General features: G+C 43.6%; 1 protein-coding gene across 3 annotated transcripts in view; it reads right to left on the bottom strand.

Annotated features, from left to right (window-relative positions):
- TENM2 (teneurin transmembrane protein 2) overlaps positions 1-24,995 on the bottom strand; it is a 1,752,117-nt gene that overhangs the window by 78,091 nt on the left and 1,649,031 nt on the right. For all 3 annotated transcript variants that reach the window (XM_060240624.1, XM_060240625.1, XM_060240626.1), the window contains 2 exons: positions 8,472-8,591; positions 3,323-3,584 (listed from right to left, as the gene is read on the bottom strand). In XM_060240624.1, the coding sequence (XP_060096607.1) occupies positions 3,323-3,584; positions 8,472-8,591 (382 nt within the window). The remainder of the gene's footprint in view (positions 1-3,322; positions 3,585-8,471; positions 8,592-24,995) is intronic.

Raw genomic sequence — 24,995 nt, forward strand, 5'->3', positions numbered from 1 at the left:
CGTCACCCCCTCTGCCCTTCTTGTTGCTGGTTCTGGCCCTCCTCGGTTTCCTTTTCGCCTTTGGGACCGGTGTGGAGCTGATCCGCTTCCTTTCTCTCCGTGCACTGTTTGTGCAGCAGCAGCAGCCTGCGGGAGCTGGCGCTCCCCAACACAGAGCCGGTGCGAGTCCTCGCAGGGAGCGGGAGCAAGGAGGGAGTGGGGGGGAAGAGAAAGCAGCGTGCAAAGTTGTTAGCGGCGTCTCTGGAGGGTTCCCCCCCCTGAAAATATGATATTGCATTTAGATTCAATAATCCCCCCCTAGCGTATCCAGAAGACTGCGGGTGGGTTACGATATATATTGAAAACTGTTCTAAAAAAAAAAGAATGCAAATGCATAATTCTACTTAAATCCTAAATAGGGGTACGATGTTTGTTAAGAGACAAGAGCACGCTTTACGTTTGCACCTTTGACATTCGCTCCTCGGCCCGGCCTTCTGCAAACTGGGGCCAATGAGAATGCTCTGGGGGAGGGCTGATGGCTCCCTTGGCCCCGCCCTAGTGACGCTGCTGAATCCATGTCACACCTTTCGTTCGGACCAGGAAAATTGGCACAACTGCGAAAGTTTTCAAGCTAACCAGAATTCTTTATCAGTCTGAAGGTTACAAAATATTAAAAAGATAGAAAGGATAGGAGGCAGATTATTCAGGCCATGATGTTAGGGTCTGACCTTGCATGCATCCACTGTGATTGCTAGTTATAGTCTATTCTGCCCTTCATTTGGATCTCTAATACAATAACCCAAGGCAGAGACGTTCCCCCAGGCTTTTGCATAAGGACAGCGATGGTTGCCGAGCTGGCACGCCTCTCTTCTACCCCTCTTAGGGGTCCCCCCACCTCTGATGCAACTTCCAGAAATCTGGTTCAATAGCACTTTAATAAGATGCCATTGGAATCTGCAATTGGTTTAAATTTAACTGATTTTATTGGTTTAAATGTATGCATTTTTATCCTTCGTTGTACACTGTCTAGAGCCCGGCACTAGCCAGGATGATTCAATAATAACAACAACAGCTGGTGAACTTTGAAAGGATTCAGAAAACAGATGAATAAAGTAAGATTAGCATAATCAAACCATCAGGGCTGGCCTCAATGTCTGGTGCCTGAGGTGAGGCCCCACCCACTGCACTGTCAACTGTACCCTTCCTCTTTTGGCCTCAGCGAGGGCGAGCACCACAACAGCTGTGGTGCCTGCACCTCAGAGCATATGCGCCACCCAGACACTGTCACTCAGCCCAGTCACCATCACTTCTGGAAGCAATGGCGGCCGGGCTGAGCAATGGTAGCTGGGTGGGGCACACACTCTGAAGGGCAGGTGCTGTGTCACCATGCTCACCAAGTTCCCTCGCTGAGGAGGGGAGAAAGAGGAGGAGGGCACAACCTGACACCGCCCCCAGGACCATGCCCTAAGCAGCCACCTAGGGCTGCCTAATGGACGGGCTGGCCCTGCAAACCATATATCTTCTACCCTTTTACTGACAACTACTTCTGAAAATCGATTTCTAAAAGATGCAAGGGCAGAATCAGGTACCAAAAGCGGGTGTTGCATTTTTTTTTGTCAGAAACAGATAAATGTGAATCTGATATATAGCTTGGCTCATGTCAAGAAGATCCATACACACAAGTGGGGGCAGGACACAATTACCCCTTTTATGGCACTTCATCCTCATATTGCTCCTGGGAGCCCCCTGTCCTGGCAGGAGAAGCATTTCAGGGCGTGTATTAGGCTGCTTGTGGGGGGGGGGGGGGGGAGGAAAGCTGCACTTCCATGCATGAACTTATAGAGGATCTAATCTCATGTATATTGTGGAGCTGCTCTGAAAATTCCATGAGAAATCTGTGTAAAATCCATGCTTATCTGCACCAAAGACTTAAGAACATAAGAGAAGCCATAAGAGAAGCCAATATCCTACCGAGTTCGGTACAAGGTGCTGGTTATTACCTTTAAGGCCCTATATGGTCTAGGACCTGCCTACCTAAGGGACCGTCTCTCCCCGCATGTTCCCCAGAGAGCACTGCGATCGGGATCTCAAAATCTTTTGGTCGTCCCCGGGCCAAAGGAGGCCCGCTTGAAGATCACAAGGGACCGGGCCTTCTCTGTAATGGCTCCATTTTGGTGGAACCAGCTGCCGGAGGAGGTAAGGGCCCTGCGGGATTTTACTCAATTCCCCAGGGCCTGTAAGACAACCCTCTTCCGGCTGGCCCACAACTAACCGGCCTTGTATCCTTGTATCCTTGTATACCTGTATACCGACTACTGAATATCGAATATGGAACATCGAAATGTTGAAGACGGTATACCGAATCAGTATTTGAATTTGAATAGAGTGTAGCTTTACGACCGCTGTCTGATTTTAACGACATGTACATTTATAACAAACGTTGGATTTTAATTATTTAATGAAATGTTAATTTTATAGTGTAATTTATTTTTATGTTAGTTTTACATATGTTGTAAGCCGCCCTGAGCCACTCGATGGGAAGGGCGGGATATAAATTCCAGATAAATAAATAAAAAAATAAAAACATGTTGGATCAGGCCAGTGGCCCATCCAGTCCAACACTCTGTGTCACAGAAGAACATAAGGGAAGCCATGTTGGATCAGGCCAATGGCCCATCCAGTCCAACATCTGTGTCACACAGTGACCAAAAAAATTATATATATACACACACACACACACATATATATATATACACACTGTGGCTAATAGCCACTGATGGACCTCTGTTCCATATTTTTATCTAACCCCCTCTTGAAGCTGTCTATGCTTGTAGTTGCCACCACCTCCTGTGGCAGTGAATTCCACATGTTAATCACCGTTTGGGTGTCAAGTAGTTTTATAACTTTTTTTTTTACCGAAGTATAATGTCCATAAACAATGTATGCATAGATATTTCCCTCTCATGTTTCTGCCTCACTGTTGTCAAATTCCAAGTTTTGTCAGACTCCAAGAAGCAAAAAGGTTTTTCATTCAACAATGAGGAAATTCACCTTTCTGGCATTGTTTGCTACATTTATACCAGCATTTTCTGCAAAGGTAGACACGCATACAGAAAACAATGGCTCTTGGCATGTTGTTACTGCAAGTCACTGCATGTTTGGAAATGCATCCTCCCTTCATATTTCGTGCATTCCATTGCATGCGGTTCCATTGTCAAAACTGAAAACATATATTCCACTACAAGATGCATGCAGGCCCGTTTAAAGGACTGCCCTATGACACTCGTGGCAAAAGAGAATAAGCAAGTGCATGTTACATTCTTGTTTCATTCATACTTGATACCTGGGTCTCTGGAATGATGGGGTTTTGACCAGGATCATCACTGAAGAATATGGAAAGTGGTGATGAAATTATAACAGGATCAGGCCGAACAAAACCACTTAAGTCACAGCTAGGAATAGAGTTCTCTTCCGTCTTCATTGCAAGTGTGTCCATGGCATAAAAGCTGTTCCATGGCAGCCACACTGTCCTCTCTTGGCTCATGAAAGGGGCTCGCTCAAAGTGCAGAGTCAGAGATGCTCCTCCATTGGCTATCAAGTCAAACCTAGAAAAATTTGAAGGTCTGATCATGAAGGACTTCAGAGTGATGCAGGACAATGAAATGTGAGGATATGAATGACCTTTGCAGGGTGTTATATCCAATTCTGCAAAAATCTTCTGTCTGCACATTAGATGAACAATTTGGCCATGTGTGGGGTATTCGTCACAAAAGCATGCAGCTGCTAATGCAACTGCAGTATTAAGAGTTCTACCAGCATTTGTTTGTCCCTCCCACATTGTTCTACTTTATAAAGCTAAATTATTGACTGTGACAGTGGGCAGACCAGCATAAGAACATAAGAGAAGCCATGTTGGATCAGGCCAATGGCCCATCCAGTCCAACATTCTGTGTCACACAGTGGCCAATTTTTTTTTATATATATACACACTGTGGCTAATAGCCACTGATGGACCTCTGCTCCATATTTTTATCTAACCCCTTCTTGAAGCTGGCTATGCTTGTAGCCTCCACCACCTCCTGTGGCAGTGAATTCCACATGTTAATCACCCTTTGGGTGAAGAAGTACCTCCTTTTATCCGTTCTAACCCGACTGCTCAGCAATTTCATTGAATGCCCACGAGTTCTTGTATTGTGAGAAAGGGAGAAAAGTACTTCTTTCTCTACCTTCTCCATCCCATGCATAATCTTGTAAACCTCTATCATGTCACCCCGCAGTCGATGTTTCTCCAAGCTAAAGAGCCCCAAGCGTTTTAACCTTTCTTCATAGGGAAAGTATTCCAAACCTTTAATCATTCTAGTTGCCCTTTTCTGCACTTTTTTCCAATGCTATAATATCCTTTTTGAGGTGCGGTGACCAGAATTGCACAGTATTCCAAATGAGACCGCACCATCGATTTATACAGGGGAATGATGATACTGGCTGATTTGTTTTCAATTCCCTTCCTAATAATTCCCAGAATGGCGTTGGCCTTTTTTTTATTGCAATCACACACTGTCTTGACATTTTCAGTGAGTTATCTACCATGACTCCAAGATCTCTCTCTTGGTCAGTCTCTGCCAGTTTACACCCTATAGATGCTTGATAACTGTAATACATGGATAAGATTGTATGCATATCTTGAAGGGAACTTGGCATCACTTCCCGTCTAGAAACTCTGGGAGTTTCAGTTCTAGGACGAGTATCAACTAAATTATTCTCAACACCCTTCTAAAGGTTAAAGTTCCCAAGGTCCCTGGGAAAAAACCACAGAGACAAAACTTTTTAAAATTATTTAAATCTGTGATAAAGACGTGGCTGTAAAATTGAACAAAGGTTGACATCTACAAAATACCACCAGACATTCTACCTCAACTAGAGCCTTTGTAATTTAATCCCAGCTGTGACATAACTATCCTTTCATTAGAATGGTTGCAGCAGATGGTAGAGAAAGAGCAAGGATGGGAAATTTGCATGACTCCTCTCTGAGATGCAGGGCATTTCTCTCTCCCAGATTTTAAAGCAGCAAACAGTTGCTCTAAAGAATCTGATAACTTAATGGTTTTAAAACAGGAAAATTGGTCCTCCTAAGAATGTGAGGATATTTGCTGGGGAAGAGGTTATTTCTATACAACATCCTCCCCTACCAACCGGGCAGATCCAGTGGCACTCCTAGGGTTGCCAAGTCCAATTTAAGAAATATATGGGGACTTTGGAGGTGGAGCCAGGAGACTTTGGGGGTGGAGCTGGGAGACATTGGGGAGGAGCCAAGATCAAGGCTGTGACAAGCATAATTGAACTCCAAAGGGAGTTCTGGCCATCACATTTAAAGGACAGCACACGTTTTCAATGCCTTCCTTCCATAGGAAGTAATGAAGGATAGGGGCACCTTCTTTTGGGGCTCATAGAATTGGACCCCCTCGTCCAATCGTTTTGAAACTTGGGGGATATTTTGGGGAGAGGCACTAGATGCTGTACTGAAAATTTGGTGCCTCTACCTCAAAGAACAGCCCCCCCAGAGCCCCAGATACCCACAGATCAATTCTCCATGATTTTTTTAATGGGAATAAATCTCCATAGGGAATAACAGAGTTCCCAGCAGACATTTCCCTCCCCTCCCCCCGCTTTCTGACGACCATGAAGCGGGGGGAGGGCCTCCAAACTGGGGGACCCCCTGCCCTCACCTGGGGATTGGCAACCCTAGGCACTCCACAGATTCCCTGTGTGCTGTATCTATTGTGTGGATGGGCAAGTCAAAGGAACAATGGATGCAACCCTTAATTTGGAACAAGGCTTCGCGTTTGTCAGGGTTCCTTACAGCATCAGTAAGATCATGTGACTGATTCTCCTCTCCACCCCTTGTGATCTAATGTTCTTAGGGGCTGAGGGCTCATGTCAATCATCATACCCGGTCTTTATTTTCTTTTAGTTATAAAGAAAGAGGCGAAAGAAGTTCTTGTTTAACTTGGGGAAGAAGAATGGGCCCTCATTTGCACCCCACAGAGGTGGGCAGCTTGCTGGGCCAGGTACCGTTTTCACCAGTGGTTCCCAGAGTCCTGCATGGCTTGTGTAGGCCCCTGGAACTCTCTCTCCCAGCCAGTCCATCAGGTGGCCACCTGGGCTTGCCCTGGGGGTGGAGGTGGATAGGGGGACCTGAGGTGATCCGTTTTCATTCCGGTCTGCCTACTTGGCTTAAATGAAACATATGAAACATATGAAACTGCCATATACTGAATCAGACCCTTGGTCCATCAAAGTCAGTATTGTCTTCTCAGACGGGCAGCGACTCTCCAGGGTCTCAAGCTGAGGTTTTTCACACCTATTTGCCTAGACCCTTTTTTGGAGATGCCAGGGATTGAACCTGGGACCTTCTGCTTCCCAAGCAGATGCTCTACCACTGAGCCACCATCCCTCCCCAAATGAGGCCCTTCCAGGCATCCACCCCACATTCTACCTCAGCAGCTTTCCCACCCGACCCTCCCTTGCCTCATTTGCATTTTTTTCTGGTTATATGTTTGTGAGGATGTGTTCTTTTCTTTGCTTTTGTCACAACTGGCTAGGTGGGTTTGGCATTGGAACTGGGGTGGAGGAAGATTGGGCCTGTGTGCCCATGATCCCTGTTGTGGGCCCAATTAAGCATCCTTGGAGGCGTGGGTTAAGGAGGCATGCCCAACTTGGGGGCTGCTGGTCTCTACTCACACACCCCTTCCCAAGTGGCAGGGGGAATCACCCAGGTGTCCCTCTATTGCTGCCATCCTAGGTTCTTTTCCTTCAACAAGCAGGCAGCAGGTGGGTTGCTCGAAGCCTTGGATCTATTGCCCTATGCCAAGCCAAACCTCTGCAGCTGTAATCAATAAAGTTGTGGCTTGTTAAACCCACACATGGTGTTTTCTCAGTCATCTGCCTGGCATCTGGCCACCCATTAGGGATTCCAGCCTCCTATTCCCTGCGGGGGATCCCCCAATTTGGGGAGGGCTTCCCAGCCAGCAGGGAAAATCCCATCCCAAAATGAGGGGGGGGTTGGGGTTAAAGTGAAAGTGGCCCGAAAACTCAGAAGTGCTCACCTAGAGCAGCCGTTTGAGTGGGGGAGCAAAAAGGATCACTCAGTGACCCTGATCACTGAGAAGGTTTGCAGCTAGTTAAAGCTAACAGCTAGTTTAGGCTAAGTCTTTTTAGTAACCAGTTTTGCACCTCTCCCTCTGATTAGAAGCGTGTGTATGTGTGAAAAGTCCTCCTAGGGGCCACTCAAATGGCTGCCAGCCATTTCCTGTTTTAGGTCACTTCCGGTTTTACCAAAAGTGGCCAAAAATATCATTTGGATCCCCACCCACCCCCAGAACACTCCCCCAAAGGCTCCTGCCAAAAAGGTAAGGGGACCTGGCAGGGCTTTTTTTTTTTTGTAGAAAAAGCCTAGCAGGAATTCATTTGCATACTAGGCCACATCCCCAGCTGCCAAGCCAGCCGGAACTGCATTCCTGCTCAAAAAAGCCCTGTAACCTGGCAACCCATTCGCTGTTGGAGCACAACGCCTGCTATGAACACTGACACTGGAGCGGCCGTGAAAAATGGTAAGTCACTTAATGACAGGTAGTTTTGGGCAAACACAGCGCTCTTAACTAGAGGAATGGTTGAAACAATGCAACATACCAAAGACCTGCGTCATCATTGCTGCTGCATTTGTTTTACAAAACACCCTGAAATCAGAGTCCTGCAACAGAATCTGCAATCTTGCGCCTAGTCGCTGATCTATTTCTGTTTAGCCACTCCAATTCAAACCCCGTTTAGGGAACGTGCAGTCACATATCGTGCTGCAAATAGTCACAATGCGTTCTTTCACAGAATATATTTTTTTTTACTGCCATATCCAATAAATTAGGGGAAACGTGACACACTGCGTTTTGTTTGGGTTGAACTTGTGTGCATTTCAAATCAGCTGATAAATAGGGAAAGGGATATACGTCTTTACACAGCAGAGAATTGCCTAAGTGTATTCAATTAGACTTTGGGGATTATGTCCTACCCTCAAGAAACTTGAAAGATAGTGGCTTTTCAAAAAGGAAGAAAAGTGCAGATGGGAACTTTTAAGAAAATACACTTATCCTAATGATATTTTTTTTTTCCCCTCCAGATGAACGTTAGCTTGCCGAGCATTTCAAAATTAAATAGTTCTGGTCTCAGCTGGATATTCTTGCAACCCACAAATGTTTTTGGAGATATACTAAAATTCCTGTGAAAAGAAGCCCAATTGCTATCAAAAGTCAGTCCTTTCATATTTACTTTCAGTTAGTATCCAGACTGTCATGTGAAAAACTACTTTTCAGCTTCCTTGATAGCTCTTTGGCCCAGTAGGAATTCCATGCATGCTACCACATGGTTTCACTAGATAGCACCATCTGTTAATCTGCACAAATATTACAGACTAAATAGGTCCTGAATGATGTAAGTAGACTTACGTGCCATCCTGGCGAGTGATGGTGTAGCCGTATTTTGGATACTTGACAAATGACACATTGACTCCAACTAGTGGTGTTCCATCTGTAGTTACCACTTGGCCTCTTATAAGGGACACAAGGCTGGGAAAGAAATATAATTAAATGTCATCTCTCGTTGGGGACACTAACCGACAAAGCAGGAACATTAACCTAGACTTGTTCATTCAAGTATAAATGCAGTTTTGGTCTCGATTAAAGCTGAAACTAAAGCTATGCAACACAATAAAATGACTCAGGAATCATAATGCTCAATACAGTGATCAAGAGGCATATATTTCCTGGCTATAAATGGAAAGAGATGTATTGAAATCTGTCACACTGGACTTATAGAAGGACAGAGTTGGAAGTGGTCATCTAGTCCAACCCCCTGCACAATGCAGGAAATTCACAAATACCTTGGCAACTGAGGTATTGTTCTGAGATTATGAAACACTGTAGGCAAACCCTGTCTTCTGAGTGTGTGCAACGGCAACCTCGCTTTGCCAGAATAATTTGATCCTTACTATTTATGACACTTATTTAGGCAGAATTTCCTATAGCAGCTATTACTGCCTGTTACAGAAAGAGAACCTGCAATCTTAATAACGGTCTTTTCTTTATTTTTTCCTTTCAAACAACCAGACATATACACCTAGTTGCCAACACTGTGGGAGTGGAAATAGTGTTGCCAAGTCCAATTCAAGAAATATCTGGGGACTTTGGGGGTGGAGCCAGGAGACTTTGGGGGTGGGGCCAGGAGACATTAGGGGTGGAGCCAGGAGATGTTAGGGATGGAGTCAAGATCAAGGCTGTGACAAGCATAATTGAACTCCAAAGGGAGTTCTGGCCCTCACATTTAAAGGGACGGCACACCTTTTCAATGCCTTCCTTCTTTTGGGGCTGATAGAATTGGACCCCCTGGTCCAATCTTTTTGAAACTTGGGGGGTATTTTGGGGAGAGGCAATAGATGCCATACTGAGAATTTGGTGCCTCTACCCCAAAACACAGCCCCCCCAGAGCTGCAGATACCCACGGATCAATTCTCCATGATTTTCTAAGGGAATAAATCTCCATAGGGAATAATAGAGTTCCCAGAAGACATTTCCCTCCCCTCCTCCCACTTTCTGACAACCCTGAAGCGGGGGGAGGGCCCCCAAACCGGGGGATCCCCTGCCCCCACCTTAGGGGATTAGCAGCCCTAAGTGGAAATAAACCTGTATCCAGTATGCAGTTCTGACTTCTTATGACTGAATGCTCCTACACACACACAAACATTTCCTCCAGATGTCAGACAGCACAGTTCAAGCCTAACCTTCATTGACATGCTATTTTTTTTTCTACATAGGGATATTATTTTGTGGAAAAATATTCTATCACTGAGGCCCTCACTCGAGTCTGAACTAGTATAGATACAAAACCTATCTGCTATTTGAGAGAACTAGGCCATCATGCAACCAACAAACAGAATTCTACATGCAGGTTGTCTCTAGGTCAACTAGGTCACAATTTTAAATCAAAATGTATTTCAACATTTCATTCTCGCAGTAAGCCAGAACAGGATAACAAATGTCTGTACAGAACAATATTAATAGGATCCACATTGTAGACACCTTGGGACAACGTAAAGACAACAATTTTAGAAACAGCAAGGGCTTATATTCACCTAAGGAGATTTTGGACGTCAGACCCCTATGCTAAAACCATAAACTGCTTTTGAAACTCTGTGTCAAATCAGGTGAAACAATAAAAGATTTTTTAGTAGGTCTCCAAATCAGTTTTTGCTAAGATCCCGTAGAGTAAGTGGGCCAGATTATGGAAGATGGCATTGAGGAAAGAATTAAAACTCCTGAATCAGGAGTGGTTACTTTTTAACACTTAAACCATGCAGTGGAGATCCATTCACAGGTTTTCTACCCTCTTGTATTGTGTGATTCCCTGAGTTGCAAAAGCCATAAGCTATATGTAGCCTGAGAAGATCATGCTGAGAAAGAAGCTCAGCGTCCAAGAGACACATAATCGTAACGTTCATTTCACCAACGTGAACAATTTTCAAAGATTTATCTTCATCCTACGTTATTTGTGAAGTGCTTACAATTAAGATTACTAGGATGAACTCAGAATACAGCATACGTTTTTGTGGTAGCGATGGCAACACAATGCACGTAGTTCTCCACCACCAGTTCATTTGTACAAAGCTGCTTAGGGGAGCTGTCCTGACTTGTGAGGGGGTTGCTCCATCTGCTCCTTAATGTAGTGAAGTGGGATAATGCCAAGACTTGCTGTGACTTGTTTGCCTGGCACCTCATATTTAAATTCACTTCTATCTGTGAGGATTTAGAATCTGGCAGGTCAAAATGCTACCGGTCTTCCACTGAGACGCAGTCGCTTATACGAATCCAGTTGCTGTCACATGAGGAAGTGACTGAGTTGCTTGGAGAAATACTACTGGAGAGCCAGTTTGGTGTAGTGGTTAAGTGTGCGGACTCTTATCTGGGAGAACCGGGTTTGATTCCCCACTCCTCCACTTGCACCTGCTGGAATGGCCTTGGGTCAGCCATAGCCCTGGCAGAGGTTGTCCTTGAAAGGGCAGCTGCTGTGAGAGCCCTCTCCAGCCCCACCCACCTCACAGGGTGTCTGTTGTGGGGGAGGAAGGGAAAGGAGATTGTGAGCCGCTCTGAAACTCTTCGGAGTGGAGTGCGGGATATAAATCCAATATCTTCATCTACCTCACAGGGTGCCTGTTGTGGGGGAGGAAGGGAAAGGAGATTGTGAGCTGCTCTGAGACTCTTCGGAGTGGAGGGCGGGATATAAATCCAATATCTTCATCTACCTCACAGGGTGTCTGTTGTGGGGGAGGAAGGGAAAGGAGATTGTGAGCTGCTCTGAGACTTTTCGGAGTGGAGGGTGGGATATAAATCCAATATCTTCATCTACCTCACAGGGTGCCTGTTGTGGGGGAGGAAGGGAAAGGAGATTGTGAGCTGCTCTGAGACTCTTCGGAGTGGAGGGCGGGATATAAATCCAATATCATCATCATAATCATCATCATCATCTTCTTCTTCTTCTTCTTCTTCTTCTTCTTCTTCTTCTTCTTCTTCTTCTTCTTCTTCTTCTTCTTCTTCTTCTTCTTCTTCTTCTTCTTCTTCTTCTTCTATAATCGATCAGTTCTTTCCCCATCTTCTGTTATTAAATCTTGCTTCAGGGGATTAGCCAGTGCCCAGGGAATAGTTTATTCATCATTAAGGGAGGGAAGAATTCTAAACAATGTTGGCCCCTTCTGAAGAAGCCCTGCCTGAACTCAAAAGATTTGAATTATAAGCTGGCAAATATCTCCTTCCTAGGAAATATGCTTTACTGACTGCCAGATGTAAAACTGCAGTCTCTCTTGAATGAGTTGGATGATTACAAAGACTGGGAGTTCTTGCTTGCAACTCCTTCCTAGGAATATAAATGTCACATATGCATAACTCTAACGATCAGTTCACAAATCAACACTTACTTTCCCCCTACATGATAATGTATACAGGCACCCAATTAACAAAAATACCAGTTTTAACCCTTTAGTACAAAATAGTAGTAATGTCTCACAACGATCTGCTTTTCTCCCAGTATAACCATAGAATCATGGTGATGCTCGCTATGTATCTCCAATCTAGGGCTGCCAACCTCCTGGCAGGGGCTGACTATATCCCAGAATTATGACTGATCGACTGCCGTTCCCTTGGTGAAAATAACTGCTCTGGAAAGTTGACTCTATGGCATTATATTCTACAGAAATCTCTCCTTTCCCCAAACCCCACTGTCCCCAGGTTCCTGCCCCAACTCTGCAGGAATTTCCCAACTCAGAGTTGGCAAACCTAGCCCAGAAGCAATTCTTTCCATACACACATGCACCTATTGTCCATTGCTGGACCAAAAGAAGCCAGGCTGTGTTTCACACGGGCTAGGGCAGGGGTGGGGAACAGTGGCTCTCCAGATGTTTTTTGTCTACAACTCCCATCAGCCCCAGCCATTGGCCATGCTGGCTGGGGCTGATGGGAGTTGTGGGCAAAAACATCTGGAGAGCCACTGTTCCCCACCCCTGGGCTAGGGCTTTCTCGGTGGCAGCTCCAGAAATGTGGAATGCCCTCCCGGAGACCATATGGGCTCTGCGGGATCATTCTCAATTCCGCAGGGCCTGCAAAACCGAATTGTTTCAACAGGCCTTCAACACCTAACCGGGAGAGAACTGCCACCTCACACCGCCGAGAAGTTACAAACATTATAGGGTCACTAACAGCAAAAAAGAAAGATCCCGCCATACTAAAATTGTATAGCACCACAAAATGTTTTAAATTGTATTTTATTGCTTTTTAAATTGTATTATAGTACCGCCCTGAGTCCGCTTGCGGAGAGGGTGGGATAGAAATTGAACGTAATAAATAAATAAAATAAATAATACTTGCATACACAAATGGAAACAGTACCAACTTGCATGTGTGAACTGAACATTTAGCACCCACATTGTTGCCATTCGATTTTTATTGGCTAGAAGGCAGAGGACCCATATTATAGAAAGCTTAATCACGAGCTGACATTATGTCGGCAAGTCTGCAGACCAATGTTCCCTCTACGTTGAGTTACCGTGAGCTAGCTCATGGTTTTGTAGCCTCCAGCTCAGACATTTTTGTCTTAGTTCAGGAAAAATGGCCCCAGAGCAAGCTAATTAATGCATTAGCTCACAACTTTAATGCCAGTAGCTCATGAAGCAGGATTTTTGCTCACAAGACTCCATAGCTTAGAGGGAACTTTGCTGCAGGCCTTGGAAAAGTCACAACTTTCCCCACTGGACTGAATGTCAGTTCAAAGGAAGGGAATTACTGACCTCTTTTTAAATTCTAATCTTTCAATAGCCACGTTAATTTTGGGCTAAATGTATCACACCGAAATAGCTGAAGATCTCTCTCTTTCTCTCTCTCTCTCTCCCTGTGTGTGTGTGTGTGTGTGTGTGTGTGTGTGGAGAGAGAGAAAGAGAAAGCACTCCAAGGAGCTAGGGAAGAGGTCAGAAATGATGCGATAAGCCAGAGGAAGTTCTACTGGGTTTACAGGAAATTCATGATGGGAAAATTATAAACTGATAGTCAGTCTCAAATATTTCGATTTCTCAAATGTTCTTAGAACTCTCCTATATTTTCTAAGGGGCTCTGTCATATTACCGTATACCCCAGCTATTAATAGTATAACAATCTAAACAAGATTAGCATCATGATAAAGGATCTATTTAACAAACTGTTTCCTAAAGCTAAGGATTGTATTCAAACAACCATCAATGGAAATAGAGTACAAGTGTTACTTGTAGCCTAGAAGTGTGAGAATGCCATATTGTTTAGAATTGCTTTGATGTAAGAGTTTAAAACCCTGTAATGGCTATTCGAATGTATCAGTTCCAATAACTGCCTATTCAGAACTTTGAGATATCAAATAAACGCCTTAACTTTTGCAACAAATGGAGGTCCGTTGAACTTTGAACTCCAATGTCTGACATTTACCTACTGGGTGCAGTAGGTAAATTTTCTTTAGTGGTAGCCTCCATATATCTAATTTTTATAATGAAATGAGAGATACAGAATAATTTTGTAAGCAGCATTGTGACATTTTCAATGTTTTCTGTACAGGTTTTTTACACAACTAAATCCTTTTTATTACACTTTCAGAGGGATCTGTCTTGGTTCTGGTGGCTTTGAGACCTTGATCAGTTTGCTAAGGCAGAACAAGTTGAAGATGAATCCAGACAAGACAGAGGTAATGTTGGTTGGGAAGGGTGACATTCTAGAGCAAGGGTAACCAAACTTGCTTAACGTAAGAGCCACATAGAATAAACATCAGATGTTCGAGAGTCACAAGACATGACTGTCAGATGTTTGAGAGGTGCAGGACAGGAAGGAAGAAGGGAGGGAGAAGCAGAAAGGAAGCAACTTTTAGTTAAATGCATTCTGCAAGCCACCAGCTGGATTGGCTTGGAGAAGTGATTTAAAGAGAGAAATACCCACTCCAAGCCGGCCGATGGGGCAGTGGGGGCTTTGAGAGCCACACAATGTATGTGAAAGCGCCACATGTGGCTCCCGAACCACAGTTTGGCCACCCCTGTTCTGGAGGGACTGGATGCACTTGTTATGAATGAAGTGGTGTGAGCTTTTAAAGAGCAGGTTAATAATTTGGTATGCTCATGGACCCAGCCTTGCTGTTTAAAAAGGAGTTGATGCAGTTGCTAAGAACACATTCTATCAGCCGCAGCTGGTTCACTTAAGGCTTGGACTCAACCAGTCTTGCCATGCTGACCCATGTTTTTGTGTCCTCACAGTTGGATCACTGCTGTGGTATATTTATTGTCTTTTTGTAATGGAACAGTCTGCTCCTCCTCTAATATCTGTGTGACTTGGTTTGGTCCTGATGGGCAGAGCTCTAGTTTCACTTTCCAGTTTTTGTATGCTAACTGAAGTTGTCTCCTTAAAAAAAAAAACCACACAGTTGACATTTTGAGCTAGCTTGCCTCTGCTGAATTGATCTAAGACCTGAGTGAGTACCTTAACCTGGGAACCCACAGCCAAAGGAGTACGTTACAACTGTTACACTCTCTAGGTTGAGCTTTGCCTATTTTAAAACAGCTACATTGGGTTCCGATTTGCTTCTGAGTTCAATGAGGGGTGGTAGTTATGACCTTTAAAGGACTTCACATCCTGCAGCTCACATATCTGAAAGCCTGTCTCCTCCCATACAGTCTTCAAGCTGCCACTTGCTACTTGCTCTCCCATTTAGGGTTACCAGTCTGGCAACCACCACAGCCTGGGCTTTTTCCTGCTAGGGTTCCAGGTTCGACCCAGGAAATATCTGGCGACTTTGGGGGTGGAGCCAGGAGCAAAGTTGTGACGGGCATGACTGAACTCCAAAGGGAGCTCTGACCATCACATTTAAAGAGACTGTATTCCTTTTAAATGCCATCCCTGCATTGGAAATAAAAGATAGGGATGCCTTCTTTTGGGGCTCATAGAATTAGACCCCCTGGTCCAATATCTTTGAAACTTTTTTTTAAGGGGAAACACCAAATGCTGTGCTGAAAATTTGGCGCCTCTACCTCAAAAAACAGCCCTCCAGAGCCCCAGATACCCATGGATCAAGTCTCTACTATACCCTATGGGAACTCCCCACATGTTCCCCAGAGAGTACTGAGATCGGGAACTCAAAATCTTCTTGCTATCCCCGGGCCAAAAGAAGCCCGCCTAAAATCCGCTAGAGACAGGGCCTTCTCTGTTATGGCCCCTACATGGTGGAATCAGCTGCCGGAGGAGGTGAGGGCCCTGCGGGACCTTGTTCAGTTCCGCAGGGCCTGTAAGACAACCCTCTTCCGGCTAGCCTACACCTAGCTGAGATGAGAAACTAAATGTAGCTTCGCCAGACTCCTGTTATACATATTTCTGTAATGTTGAATGGTTTTAAGGTTTTAACAGTTTTAAATGTTTTAATTGTTTATATATTTAAATACTTGTTTAATTTTATGTTTGACTAGTTGTTGTGAGCCGCCCTGAGCCACTTGTGGGAAGGGCGGGATATAAATAATAAATAAATAAATAAACTAGTCTTTATAGGATATAATGGAGTGCTCAGTGAATATTTCCTCCAGCCCCCGCTTTCTGATAACCCTAATGCAGGAAGATTGCATCGTGGGAGGAAGCCATGTAATGGAGCCTAGAAGAACAAAAATTTCTCAGCAGAAATTACTATAGGAATAAACAATAAAGATTATATGTATGAAAAGAATATCTGTGTCATGTTGATTTTGAATATAAACAATGAAGTTCAAAATTCATACAAAAGGCATAACAATATCTAGCTCACAAAATTCACGTATAAATTCATTGACTCGAAGCATCAAACTAGCCCCATAGCCAGGATTTGAAGAATTGGGGGGCTCTGATTTTTTTCAGGGGGCACATAGTGGCCCCAACCGCCATGGCTTTCTCTTCTACCACCGCTGAGGAGGAAAGCTGCCAGCTCGCTGCCATACAGCCTCCCCCCTCCCCACAGCTGCCCCAAGGTGATCGCTTTTCACCCCTCTTCCAGCAGCTCTGTTGGGGAGCCACTCAGAGGTTTAGATATGGGCCGCACGGTCTCAAGTTCAGCGGGACATCGGGTGTGTGTGTGTGTGTGTGGAAGGCGACACCAAGTCGCAACTGACTTCTGGGACGACAAGACCTCCAATTCAAATTTCTTCCTGTCAGATTTCTTCCTTCCAAGTGCAGCTCCACCCTCGCTCGAGACCAGGCCAGAAAACCCCTGCAGGCGAACATCACCTCTCCACTGATCCCCAGTCCTGGACTGCAGCTGGGACCTCCACTTGTGTGCATCAGCCTACCCTACCCTGCCCTGTCTGCAATGGAGCCATCCACTCCCTACCCCCGCCACCCCACTTGAGGGCCAGAATGGCCTCTTCTTACAGGCACCCTCTAGCCCAACGTCAGCCCAACGTGGAGCTTAACTTTCAGTCCTGGGCGCTGAAAGTGCCCCGTTGTTTCTGCTTGCTGAAGGTCATAGATTTCTTCCAGCCCCTAAGCAAGCAGAAGCAACAGGGAGCTTAACTTTCATTCCTGGGGGCTGAAAGTGCTCCATTGTTTCTGCTTGATGAGGGGTCAGAGATTTCTTCCAGCCCCTAAACAAGCGGAAGTAACTCAGAGCTTAACTTTCAGTCCTGGGCACTGAAAGTGCTCCATTGTTTCTGCTTGCTGGGTGGGGGGGGGGCAGAGATTTCTTCCAGCCCCTAAGCAAGCAGAAGCAACAGGGAAATTAACTTTCAGTCCTGGGCACTGAAAGTGCCCCCTTGTTTCTGCTTGCTGAGGGGTCAGAGGTTTCTTCCAGCCCCATAGCAAGCAGAAGCAGCAGGCAGCTTAAGTTTCAGTCCTGAGCTCCAAAAGTGCCCCATTGTTTCTGCTTGCTGAGGGGTCTGAGAATTCTTCTGGCCCCTAAGCAAGCAGAAGCAACAGTGTATGATGACGGCAGAATGGAGAAGGATGCAGCCGAGGCACGGGAGGCTGGTTAGGGGCCCCAAGTCAAAGGGCCCTGCCTAGCAGTCAGGAGGCTGTGCCCCCACAGGCCCCCTCATAGCTACGAGCCTGCATCAAAACGCTGCCAACTGCTGGGATATACATGTGTTAAGATCAAACATCAGTTCAGCAAATGGTCAATAGAATCTGTTAGCTGCTGTAATATAAAAACTAGATCATACGCAAAGGCCTTCAGTTTGTATTGTTCACCCTTAATCAGGGCTCCCTTGATACTTGGATCTTTTCTTATCTGGTTATTCAATATCTCTAGACACCGAATGAACAGAAGTGGTGACAGTGGGAAACCTTGTCTTGTACCTTTTTGGATAGCAATTGCTTCTGTTACTTCGCCATTCTCCATCACCTTAGCTCTTTGTGATGAGTATATTTATTGTATCAATCTCAAATAGTTCTCGCCACACTCCATATTCTTCAGTTGTTGTAGCATGAATTGCCAACGGACGTTATTTTTATTTATTTATTTATTTAGGATTTATATCCCGCCCTTCCCACGAAGTGGCTCAGGGCGGCTTACAACAGAGAGTCAAACATAAAATTAATAACATTTAGATGAATAAATATTTAAAACATTTAAAACCTTAAAACATTAAGGATCATAACAGAATATATAACAGAAGTCTGGAAAGCTACGTTAAGTTTCTCGTCAGTCAGGTGTAAGCTAGCTGGAAGAGGGTTGTCTTGCAGGCCCTGCGGAATTGAACATGGTCCCGCAGGGCCCTCACCTCCTCCGGCAGCTGATTCCACCATGTAGGGGACATAACAGAGAAAGCCCTATCCCTGGTGGATTTAAGGCGGGCTTCTTTTGGCCCGGGGATAGCGAGAAGGTTTTGGGTTCCCGATCTCAGTACTCTCTGGGGAATGTGTGGGGAGAAACGGTCCCTCAGGTAGGCAGGTCCCAGGCCATATAGGGCTTTAAAGGTAATAACCAGCACCTTGTACCGAACGCGGTATATTACTGGGAGCCAGTGCAGAGACCGAAGACCCGGTCGTATGTGCCCCCATCTTGGGAGGCCCAGTAACAGCCGGGCCGCGGCACTCTGCACCAGCTGCAATTTCCGAGTTCGACACAAGGGCAGCCCCATTTAGAGGGCATTACAGTAGTCCAACCTCGAGGTGACCGTAGCATGGAACACTGTTGCTAGGTCGTCGCGATCCAGGAAGGGAGCCAACTGCCTTGCCCGCCTAAGATGAAAAAAAGCCGACTTGGCATTGGCTGCTATCTGAGCCTCCATTTTAAGGAAGGCTCCAATAGTACCCCCAGGCTCTTGACCCTGTCCGCCGCCCTCAGCGGCGCACCATCAAAAACTGGCAGAGGGATTTCCCTCCCCGGGTCCCCAACGACCCAGACAAAGGACCTCTGTCTTCACAGGATTTAGCTTCAGTCCACTCAGTCTGAGCCACTCAGCCATGGCCTTCTCTGCATCCAGACAAATTAATGGCAATTGTTTTTCTGGGTGGTTCTCATAGTATTCCATTATATTATATATTGTTCTGACATTATCTTTCAGATATCTTCTGGTCAAAAATCCTGCCTGATCTTGATGAATCATGCTCAATAATACTTTCTTCAAACATCGTGCCAATATTGAAGCAAAAATTTTGTAATCCACATTTAAGAGAGAAATTGGTCGAAAATTCATTATATCTTTCAAATCTGTGCCCTCTTTAGGAATTAAAGATATTGTGGCTTCTTGCCATGAAGCTGGAATTTGGGCTTCAATTTGAATCTTTCCTATAAGAGATTTAAATGGTATCAACAAACAATCTTCAAAACCTTTATAGAACTCTTCAGGTAAACCGTCTGGTCCTGGAGATTTACCATTCTTTTGTGATGTAATTGTGTCCCCAATGTTCTTCGTTGCTCCTCTGTAAATTTATTAATATTATTCTGTTCAATGTACTCTTCCAGAGCTTCTTTTTGAACTTGCTTGGCTTCATATAATCTTTTGTAAAATTGCTCAACAATTTGGCATATCTCCTGCCTTCGGAATTTCTCTTTGTTATTGTCATCTTTCAATACCGGAATTATTCTTTTTGCATTCTCTTTTCTCAATCTGTAAGCCAACCATCTTCCCGGCTTGTTGGCATGTTCAAAGCCAGTTTGGTGTAGTGGTTAAGTGTGCGGACTCTTACCTGGGAGAACCGGGTTTGATTCCCCACTCCTCCACTTGCACCTGCTGGAATGGCCTTGGGTCAGCCATAGCTCTGGCAGAGGTTGTCCTTGAAAGGGCAGCTGCTGGGAGAGCCCTCTCCAGCCCCACCCACCTCACAGGGTGTCTGTTGTGGGGGAGGAAGGTAAAGGAGATTGTGAGCCGCTCTGAGACTCTTCGGAGTGGAGGGCGGGATATAAATCCAATATCTTCTTCATCTTCTTCTTCTTCATCTTCAAAGTAATTCTGCCTGGCAAATCTTAATTTTTTCTCAACCTCCTCTACCAGTAGTAGGTTAAGTTGGTGCTGGACTTTTAAAATTTTTTTTTGGAACTCTTGTTTTGTAGGTTGTGCTTTTAAGTTTTTTTCAGCCTTCTCTGCGTGTAACATTAGCTTTTGGAAGTTTTCAGTTCTTTCCTTCTTTTTTTTGGCATTAAATCTAATTGCTAGCCCCTTAAAATATGCTTTGGCTGTGTCCCAAACCACTTGCATCGTCACATCTTGAGTTGTATTTTGCTTAAAAAAAGGATTCCATTTCTATCTTGGTTTCTTGAAGAAAGTATCTTTCAAAATTGAAGTATTTAACCTCCAAGATCTTTTCAACTGGGGCCCCTTAAACTTTATCATTACAGGGTTATGGTTTGATATAATTCTTGGTAGAATTTCAGTCTCCACTAAATCTCTAACCAAATCCGTGGACAGCCAAAACATGTCAATTCTTGACCAGGACTGATGCCCAGCAGAATAATATGTAAAGTCTCTAGACTTTGGGTATCTTGTTCTCCATGAATCAACTAAGTCCAGTTCTTCTGCAGGTTTCCAGAAATTTGATGACAATCAAAATCCTTTGGTTTTAGTAAGTATATGTGTTTTTTTTGTCCAATTGTCTATCACAGACTGCATTGAAATCTCCTACTACACAGTATTCTGCATATTCCAGGTTTACTAGCTTAAGATGTAGATCTTTAAAAAAAATTTCCTTCTGTTCATTCGGTGCATAAATATTTGCCAGTAGAACTTTTTTACTATCCACAGTAATTTCTACTAATAAAATTCTTCCATCGTCTGAAGCATACTGCAACTGTGGATTAAATCTGTCCTTTATATAAATTGCCAAACTCCTTTTCTTTTCTTTTTTTAATCTGTTGCTACGAATAGATTACCAAGTTCCTTATTTCTCAATAAATGTTGATCTTTTGCCAAAATATGAGTTTCTTGTAAACAAATTATATCCATCTTCAATTTTGCCAAATATTTAAAGGTCTTCCTCCTTTTTATAAGAGAGTTAAGTCCATTTACATTAATCGAAACAATGGAAGCCATTATGGATTTTTCTTATCACTATCTTTTTTTATTTTTTTTAGTCTGTGATCTTGTTGGGTATCTCCTTGCTTCACTTGGATCCTCTTCATCTGTGATTTCCTCTTTCTCCTCTTCATCTTCCTTCTTTTTCTTCCCTTCTTTCGTCTCAATTTTCTCCAAAAAGTTCTTTGCTTTAAAGATAGAGTTAATCCTGTACCTATTCTCTTCATATGTAAAAAGAAGGCCTTCTTGCATTAGCTATGTGTATGGTATTTCTCTTCCCCTCAAAAAATTAGTCAAGTCTTGATATTCTCTCCTCTTTTGTCTAACTGGCCATGGTACCTCTCTCAAAATCTTCACCACGTTTCCTGCTATCATCACTGGCTTGTGTCTCGTTTGTTTCAGAATATTATCTCTGGTCACCTTTGTCAATTTCAAATGGATATCGCTAGGTAGTTTATTTCTTCTCGTAAAACTTGATGGAACCCGTCTAACCTGGTCGAGCTCTTCTTCCATTTTGTCAGGTGTCTCTTGTAGAATTTCTGAAACGGCTTCACTTAATATTTTATGTAAATCTTCAGATTTTTCTTGTGGTACATTTTGGAACCACAGCATAAGATAAGATAAGATAAATTTATTTTTATATCCCGCCCTCCCCCGCCAAAGGCGGGCTCAGGGCGGCTCACAGACATGGAGGACCATGATATACATGAAATACAATATAAATGAACAGTTTTAAAATTACAATTCAGTTAAAATACAGTTACATAATTAATTAATTAAATAAATAAAAACAGGTGCTATAAAGTGCTACAGATAACAATCATGGACAAGATGGCTGGATGGGTACAGATCCGTTTAGCCAGGTTCTGTCTCGAAAGCAAGTTGAAACAGAGAGGTTTTGCAAGCCCTGCGGAACTGATTCAGGTCCCGCAGGGCTCGTACCATCTCTGGAAGTTGATTCCACCATCGGGGGGCCATTGCTGAAAAGGCTTGCTCTCTAGTTGTCTTCAGTCTAGCCTCTTTTGGCCCAGGGATTTTTAAAAGGTTTTGAGAGCTAGAGATATAAGCTGCTCTGTCCATTTCCAGTTGAAGACATCTACTCTCATATACTTTCTGCTCTTTTTCCAGTTGTTCCACCTTTTGAGTATTATCAGACACTTATGCATCTAAAACCTTCAAAGCTTTATTAGTCTCTGCCGCTTGCTTTCCATTCTCTTGAAGTTCTTGTTTAATCTCCGTTTGCCTGTATTATCTACCTTACCAGTCAATTGTGCTATGTTCGCCTATATTATCTGTCCGCCTATATTATCTACCTTACCAGTCAATTGTGCTATGGCAGTTAAAAGGGCACTTCGCATTTCCTTCATGTCACCCTGCATAGTTGCAGATGTAAACTTTCCAGGGCCAGATTAAAAGCTAGATCCCTGGATCAAACAGTAACGTTCAGCTAATGCGGCTAGTAGGAGTTGCAGCAGTTCATTGTTGAATACAACAGCTTCTGCTAACGGAAAGTTATACCATGAAACTTTCTTTGTGCAGTGCTTAACTGCTAATGAAAATGACTACTTCTATGAATGATATATCATTTACGCAAATGGAAGGGGACATTAGAGTCAGTCTTACATCAGATGTTTTATTACTATACATACACACTGGCATAGCTAGTTCTGCAACTGCAGATGCCCCTGCAGGGATATCTCTTGTACAGGCACAGCTGTTCAGTTTGTATAGTGTAATAATTAGTGGACACACATAAGAAAGGCTTCAGAGTGGTACTAGAGATGGTAATAAAAGGGGAAAAAAGAGAACAAGGTCATGAAGATCTTTGCAAATGATCCTGTGCTTCTGATCATCACAGCTAGAACATGAAGCCAGATTCTTGACTGGAATCAATATGTGCCTTAGAGAATGAACAGAGACCCTGGCTAGTAGTAAAATCCAATCACGTAACTCAGAAATCCCTTCTCCTTCTTGGGCTGTTCAGAAGGCCAATATTCTCTACGGGCAGATCATGGCCTATGAAAAGGGATTCAACTTTAGCTACTCTTTGGATTGATTTGATAGCAATAATAGAATTTACTGTCAGTGAAAGAAGGCATTGGAAGTAGAGTGGCTCTTTTGGAGAGTGTTAAATGGAAGAAGTGACAGAAGCCTCAGCACACATTCAGACTCCAGATGGTAGAAAGATCAGAGAAACCACTAGAGAGAATGCTGGAGTGGCAACACTGTGAAAATATACACATTCCGGTTGATAAAGAAGGGAAGGATGTCTAACCAAAGAAAATCAATATAAGCACCCAAACTCATTTAGTGAATCAGTCTGAAATCAATTTTTAGTAGGGAAATAGCGATCTGACCTGGGAGATTTAGCATTTAATAGTTTAAAGAAAGAACACGGTAAAACACTGCGTCCCGGAAGAGGAAGCTTACTATGCTTTCCCTGAACTCTGCCTTCTGATAAAGCAAATAATGCCTTAGAGTCTGGTCCAGATCCGGGAAACAAAAGCTGCCATCCTATGCACACCTACTCAGGAATAAACTCTACTGAATCTACTGGGACAGACTTACAAGGAAACTTGTCTAGGATTGAGCTAAACTTTCAAAATATAAGAATTACAAAGCTCTCAAACATCTTGTTTTAGCATATCCATATATATTTTAAATATATATTTTAAACAATTCTATGCAGTATTAGTACTGAAATAATGTTGGTTTGCAATAATGGGATGCAGTATAATTCCCATTATACTAAAAGGGAAATATTCTTTAATATTTGCTCTAGGACATACAAGAGGTAAACAGCAGGGCTCAGAATGATAATGCAAGAAATTATAAAGGACTTTTGCAAGTCCTTATATGCAAGGAATTATAAAAAATATACAAAAATGCAAGGACTTATTAAAAATATATATATGAATGGTGTAATCTCACAAAAGGCATCCCCCTTTTCTCTCACATGGGGAATGCCTTTTCCAAAATGATATCTGGTATGAAAAAATGGCTACAACTGTTAAATGCAAAGAAAATATGCTTCTTTCATTAGAAGTTTTTATTCATACACAATCTGCTTATAGATTTAATTGATTAGGCGAATTATGCACACATATCTTACTGCAGATTTTTCAGAACAGTAAGCCTTTAATCGACTTTAGATTCTGTGCCCCCTTTACGCATCACTCTTTTTTCTCCGGTGTATTTATTCTGCAGCTTACAATTTAAAAAAACTGTACAGTTTTTGAAACTGGTGTGGAATGTCAGTTGTGATGTGTTGGGTGGAGTAAAAGGTTTTTTTTTTTTTTTAAATTGTATGCAATTGTCCCATCCAGGGGTTGTTTTGTAGAAAAATAGATGGTGGAGCTCATCCAGGGATTATTATGCAGCTGCACCTACTATTCAATGGACAAGGTGGGAAGGAGGGGGTAGAACTCTCAGAAAGGTACAGGAGCTGTGTTCCTGTGAGCTCCCACTGAATCTGAAGGCCTGGCCCTATCACTGCTGTGAAGTAGTGTCAGTGAGCACCTTCCATTTAAATCCTCGTGGTTCAGGTTCTGCGTATGCATTTTAGAGTTAGTTCATTGAATGAAACAGAAAGGAACACAAGCAAAGGGGGGAGGGGGAGAGAACCCACGGTTGAAACTGACCAGACTTTTTCTGAAACTGACAAGCAGCTTGGTAGCCCCATTTTCCATGTTGCTGAGCACTAGGGGATTCTTTGCTGTGTTATTGGCCATTGTGAAAAATGGGTGAAACATAATCTCATAATTTGGGGAACATGTAGGTGTACAGAATGCAAGGTAGAACCCACTAATACAGGCATTGCAAACTGTGATAGTTTGCAACGTGTGTCTGTATGCACGTGCGTGTGCAAAATTGGCTGCAACGCCACAACGGTTTGCACAGAGCTGCAATTTGTACGGGGGAATAATCCCTGGAAGAAGCTCTGGAGAACCTTTTT

This window comes from Heteronotia binoei, chromosome 5, assembly GCF_032191835.1.
Source record: "Heteronotia binoei isolate CCM8104 ecotype False Entrance Well chromosome 5, APGP_CSIRO_Hbin_v1, whole genome shotgun sequence".
Lineage (NCBI taxonomy): Eukaryota > Metazoa > Chordata > Lepidosauria > Squamata > Gekkonidae > Heteronotia > Heteronotia binoei.